The 6,000-nt window shown below is 45.1% G+C and overlaps 1 protein-coding gene across 1 annotated transcript; it reads left to right on the forward strand.

Moving 5' to 3' along the window:
- The first annotated feature begins 84 nt into the window (after window positions 1-84).
- Window positions 85-5,669, forward strand: LOC120031686 (terminal nucleotidyltransferase 5A-like). Its single transcript, XM_038977480.1, has 2 exons — window positions 85-913; window positions 1,532-5,669. The coding sequence occupies exons 1-2, from the start codon at window positions 485-487 to the stop codon at window positions 2,309-2,311; spliced, it is 1,209 nt and encodes a 402-aa protein (XP_038833408.1). The 5' UTR covers window positions 85-484; the 3' UTR covers window positions 2,312-5,669.
- The last annotated feature ends 331 nt before the right edge of the window (window positions 5,670-6,000 follow it).

Genomic DNA, 6,000 nt, shown 5'->3' on the forward strand with positions numbered 1-6,000 from the left:
AATTCAAAAAATCATAGGCGTGCCTTAGGCGATGGAGTCACAGCCCGAACACAGAACTCCTGGTATACCAACGAGCACCAAAGACGGTGATGCGCACAGCTCGGATACACTGAGTGACAACCGACGAGGAAACGTTTCACGCTCTTTAAAGAAAGGAAAAAGGAAGAAGTGACGACTATCTTTTTAGAGAAGATCTTATTTACTGACCTCCCTTATCTCACGACAGAAGACGCGCGAGTCATCCGGAGTACGCAGCTGTCATTTCTTTACTGCGCATTGAGTAGCCTAGCCTATTTCGCCTTGATTTGATTTATGTTACAGTATAATATAGAGGAGATACTGCACTCTGACTGAAGATACCGATGTGGATGAAGTTGACATTGCCCAACTATAGCCTACTGTCACTGCGCGTAAAATCCACATTTGGATACGGACCTGTCGCTAAAGAAACTTTATAGTCAATTGCCGTTTAATTTTCTCCACAATGTCTGAAGAAGTTAATAGCTGCACTGGTGCTAGTACTATAACTGATGTTGAAAGCAGCAATATCAGCGTTCTCGGCTGGGAACAAGTGCAGCGTCTTGATGCCATCCTGACCGAGACCATTCCCATCCACGGCCGGGGAAACTTCCCCACTTTGGAGATGAAACCCCGACAAATAGTGAAGGTGGTGCGTAGTCGCATGGAGGAGAGGAATATCCACGTCCGGGACGTGCGGCTAAACGGGTCTGCTGCAAGCCACGTTCTTCATGAGGATAGCGGACTGGGCTACAAGGACCTTGACCTAATCTTTTGCGCGGATATGAAAGGGGAAAGTGATTTTCAGATTGTGAAGGATATCGTTTTGGACTGTCTCCTGGACTTCTTACCTGACGGGGTGAATAAGCAGAAAATATCACCATTGACTTTAAAGGTAGGCTACACTTGCCATGCAACATTTATTGAAATAAATCAAATAGCTATTTAGAAATAAATTTCATTTATGAATATGGCTAATTGGGCTTTTACGCACCTTTTCACTTTTGCACATCATTGTGCATGAGATTTCAAAATGCAATAAGACAAGTTTACTGAGAGTATAATTTTATTCAGTTAAGAGGATTGCAGTAAACCCATTTAAAGCAGATCCCGTCTCCTCGGCCACCTAAGTTCAATAGACAGGGCAGCCAATGTTTGCCCCTTATTTTAGGCTACAGAAAGATGCAAAGAAAATATGGGCCAATGTAATTACACGAATACGTCTTTATATGGAGCTATGCAAGATTACCTGTTCCTGATTTAGTGCATGTATCGGTTTAATTGGATTTAGATTAGGAGTAGGCTACAGTATTTATATCCATGACAGTTATTTGTTTAAGATCATAGTGGCGCCAAAGCCTTTATACAGTATGTATACAGTATTTTTAAGACCCATTGACAGTTATTCCTTTTAACTGAGCAAAGTGCATTTATACAGTATGTAAACAGTATTTCTATCCATTGACAACTGGAGCTAAAGATTTCTTTTCCCCTGTGTGTTTCTGTCTGACAGGAAGCCTATGTGCAGAAGATGGTGAAGGTGTGCAATGACTCAGACCACTGGAGCCTCATCTCCCTCTCCAACAACAGAGGCAAGAACGTGGAGCTCAAGTTCGTAGACTCTCTGAGGCGGCAGTTTGAGTTCAGCGTGGATTCCTTCCAGATCAAGCTGGACTCCCTGCTGCTGTTCTATGAATGCTCTGAGAACCCCATGACCGAGACCTTCCACCCCACCATCGTGGGCGAGAGTGTGTTTGGGGACTTTGGTGCTGCCCTCGACCACCTACGCCAGAAGGTGATCTGCACCCGCAACCCAGAGGAGATCCGGGGCGGCGGCCTGCTCAAGTACTGTCACCTGCTGGTAAGGGGCTTTCACGCCGACTCTGAGACAGAGATGAAGTCCCTGCAGCGGTACATGTGCTCGCGCTTCTTCATCGACTTCTCGGATATCAGCGAGCAGCAGCGCAAGCTGGAGTCCTACCTGCAAAACCACTTTGTGGGCCTGGAAGACCGCAAGTACGACTACTTGATGACCCTGCATGGGGTGGTCAACGAGAGTACGGTGTGCCTGATGGGACATGAGAGGCGGCAGACACTGGGGCTGATCGCCATGCTGGCGGTGCGCGTGCTGGCCGAGCAGAACGTCATCCCAAACGTGGCTAACGTCACCTGCTACTACCAGCCAGCCGCCTACGTGTCAGACGGTAACTTCAGTAACTACTACATAGCCCAGGTACAGCCCATGTTCCACTGCCAGCAGCATGCCTACTCCACCTGGCTACCCTGCAACTGAGACAGCACAGGGAAAGGAAGGAGTGAGAGAGAACGAGGGAGAGTCTGATTCATTTATCACTGTAAAGTGTTTTTCAGATGAATGAATGAGACAAAAGGTATCCCCATGCCCCACAATCCTGTATTGAATTTAAATGTGTTATGTTCTGTTAGTGTGATGGGGGAAAGAAAATAACAGCTGGGTCTCAGCTCCTGCGAGGTCAGTCTTAAACCAATGGCAGGACAGTTTACTGTGAAAATGCCACCCTGTCTGACACATAACCCAAGCTTAGGAAGTATGGGATGGGGTTTTGCCCAATACAATGCAAACAATGATGGACAAGAATGAAAGCCGTAACAATACTTTCATTGACACTGACCTGGATTGACTGACTCTGTTGCGAACTGAAAAGGCTGTGGAATTGAGCGATAGACGGAACATAATGTGGGGCTGCATCTGTGTTCTGCGGTGTCCAGCTGCCTCCTTGGCCGGAGGATGCAGGCCCCTTTGCTCTCTGAGGGGTGTGTGGCTTGCACCCTGACGCGTGCTGGGCAATGTCCCAGCAACACAGGGGTTACTAGAGCACCATAAAACTCTCTTTATTTCTGGTGAGGTGAGTTGTCATCACGAGCTTGGAATGACAGAAACTACACCTTAACTAGTAATGATTGATATGAACATGATGATGCGTTTACAAACCAAAGATTTTTCATTTATTGTTTTTAATACCCACGTTTGGTGGGGAAGAAAACAAATGTATAATGCTATCTATATTTGTATATGTGAACGTGTTTTAAGTGCCTAACGCCTATCAGTAGTATAGGCAGAGGAATAATGAGCAGCAGGCCATATTGTTTTGTGAATAAATCCAGTCTGGTTTTCGTCAGGCACACAAGACAATAGCACCCCAGAGGCTTGTGAATGTAACCGTAAAATCCTGATTCAAATCCTGATACAGTCCGTGTTGATGTCATATTTTTTGGAAGACAACATATCCCCTTGCAGTCATAGAGTATTAGTCGATGGGGGAGAGATTGGGGTTTTGCTGTACTTTGTACAAAGTAGTTTGACAGGTTGATACAAGACCGTTAACATTTGCCGATATTTTAAACATTCCAGCTCCAATTAATGATAACAGTACCTCCTCATAGGTGCGTTGACGCCACGGAGAATAGAGCGTTGTTTGCTGTTGCTCTCCCGTAGTCATTTTCAGACAAACAAACTCCACAGGAATATTAGCTCGTGCCGTGGTGCATGTACCGAGATGGTTTAACATTGTTTTGTCGTTTTTCATGTTGACAGCTTTGGTGAGCTTTTCGGATGTCGGCGTTAAAGAAAGGCGACGTCCTGTCGTTTTCAGTTTCATCATATGGATCACTGTACATTCAGTTTCACATGGTTTCAACTTTACTGTATTTTGTATTGGGGGTGCTTCTCTTTTAACTCACCTTTTTGTAGCAAGTTCACAGCAGGCTGAGGGAATGAAAAACCTGTGTCGATAGAAATGGATACAGAAGGAGAGAGAGACCGAACGGATCAAAAGGCGAAGAGATCGTCTGTGTGTTCCGGTGCTGCCTTCTAGTATGATATTCGCTGAGACACCTGTGATGATGGGGACATTATTTGCTGTAACACCCTAGCAGGGAATTATGCAGCTGCCAAAACGGTTGAACTTATCTGGGCTGTGTCTGTTGTGTATGCGCTCGCTTTGGGTGGGCTCAAACCTACCAGCAAATGTTGTGTCAAATGTTTATCTGCCGCTTGCCCAGTGTTGAATGAGTGTTCGGCCTTTTGTCGATGGGGAGAGAGGTTGAGGATGTGTTGTTTTTATATCGAGGTACAGATATTGAGCTGTAGGGGGAAAAAAACATGTGAGGGACAGAGGAAAATGAGGCTGGGCTGGGGAGATAGGTGCAGCTGGTGAAGGGGTTTGTCTTGCTTTCACCACAGACAGACAGACAGACAGACAGACAGACAGACAGACAGACAGACAGACAGACAGACAGACAGACAGACAGACAGACAGACAGACAGACAGACAGACAGACAGACAGACAGACAGACAGACAGACAGACAGACAGACAGACAGTGGTAATACCTCTTTCTCCCATTTTAAGATGACCTAAGCAGAGAGAATAGGCAGGAGAGAGAGGGGTTCTGGTACACACAACACAACTTTAGGGAGGTAGCCTATTAAGCCTAGCTTTACCTCTTATGTCAGGGCCTCTTCTCTGGGGGACTAAACAGATATCCTCGCATGCCTTATGAGCTTTGATAACATTTCCTGGGTTGGTGCACTGCCATGCTATTACTGTAAATAACCTTGTAAATGAGGCTATGCTATGCTGTAAGGTCCAAGCCCATGGGGGAATACTGTCTCATGCTAATTCATGCCATTTCTCAACATAACATCTGAAATATGTTCCTCAACTGATCGGAATTGATTTTTGACGTAAAGATGAAAATGAACGATGATTCATCACCAGTATTGTGGATCTCGGGGTGAGAGACAGTGTTATTAAAAATAGCAACATCGGTGTGCACTATACAAATCTAAAGTGTGTATCTTTTAGAGAAGAATTAAACGGTGTGTTCACTTTGGGTGGGATTCCTGGCTTCCCACTTCTGTACAAATGGGTCATGCCACACCTCTTTCGGACATCTTAAGGAAACTACTCTCTTTGTCTCCACTGATGAGATCCTACTCTTGTCCTCCCTCCTCTCCCCTCACTCCCATAATGTGCAAGCAGTAATGCAGCTCCCTTAGGGAGAAAGTGAATGGACATCTAATGGAGTTCTACGGGGCGGAGGCACTCCAAAGGGGATGTGAATCGACTTCGGTGACCACTGTGTGACCGTAACCCGGGTGGTCAAGAGAACAGAGAGAGATGCACTCGACTCAAATCATTCTGTAGACTCCTTTTTCTCTATTTTGCTATTTCACACATTCTGGTCTAACATTTTTCTTTTTGACTGTGTACATTTTGATGATATTGTCTGGATTGTGCAGGCGCTGTATATTCTCATCTCTTCTCACTCTGTGAAATTGGCTCAGAACAGTTAAGCCAGCACCAGTCTACCATGTAGTTGGCAAGCAACACACAGGCTACTATGGGTTGCTGCATTGTCTTGTATGCATTGTTTCAACTTTTCACCTCCTATTCATGCAGTCTTTTTCAATCAAACCAACTAAAATAGAAAAAGAGCCTGCCTCGTAATTTTTTATGATTGTTCTTTTTTATAACCGTATCAGACCATGTTGCAGCGCTTTGGAGTCTGTGATCAGTTTGCAAAATGTCATTTCTCAGCTTACATTTTTTTCCCCAGATCTCGTTAATGTCTGTTTCGACGATAAAGCATGTTTTCATCATTAAAAAAAACCACATTTTCATGTCTGTTTCTTGTTTGTAACAATGTTTGTAGGTTCTGTGACTGAATTGTGTTGACGACGACGCTCAACTGTCTGCTTTATCTAGATTCTGATTGGTCCTGTCTAGCGTTAGACTATTTCCCTAAACCACCCCCCCAACGCTCAATATCCAGGCTTGGCCTCAATGGTCTGCCCATCAAGGCAACTGACATCAGCCTTATTTTTCATCAGAGAGCATCTCTTTTAACTGACGCTAGCCATTCAGCAGCTTTTAGAAGGCTGGGTTTCCTGCTTACAGAGGACAATCCTGGCCAGATTCTGCCAGACCTGACCCAATGG

The sequence above is a fragment of the Salvelinus namaycush genome, chromosome 37 (assembly GCF_016432855.1).
Source record: "Salvelinus namaycush isolate Seneca chromosome 37, SaNama_1.0, whole genome shotgun sequence".
NCBI classification, from domain to species: Eukaryota; Metazoa; Chordata; class Actinopteri; order Salmoniformes; family Salmonidae; genus Salvelinus; species Salvelinus namaycush.

Bases quoted from the DNA above. Each gene is read 5' to 3' on its own strand.
- LOC120031686 (XM_038977480.1), top strand. From the start codon at position 485: ATGTCTGAAGAAGTTAATAGCTGCACTGGTGCTAGTACTATAACTGAT. The intron at 914-1,531 runs GTAGGCTACACT...TCTGTCTGACAG, and splicing joins TATCACCATTGACTTTAAAG to GAAGCCTATGTGCAGAAGAT.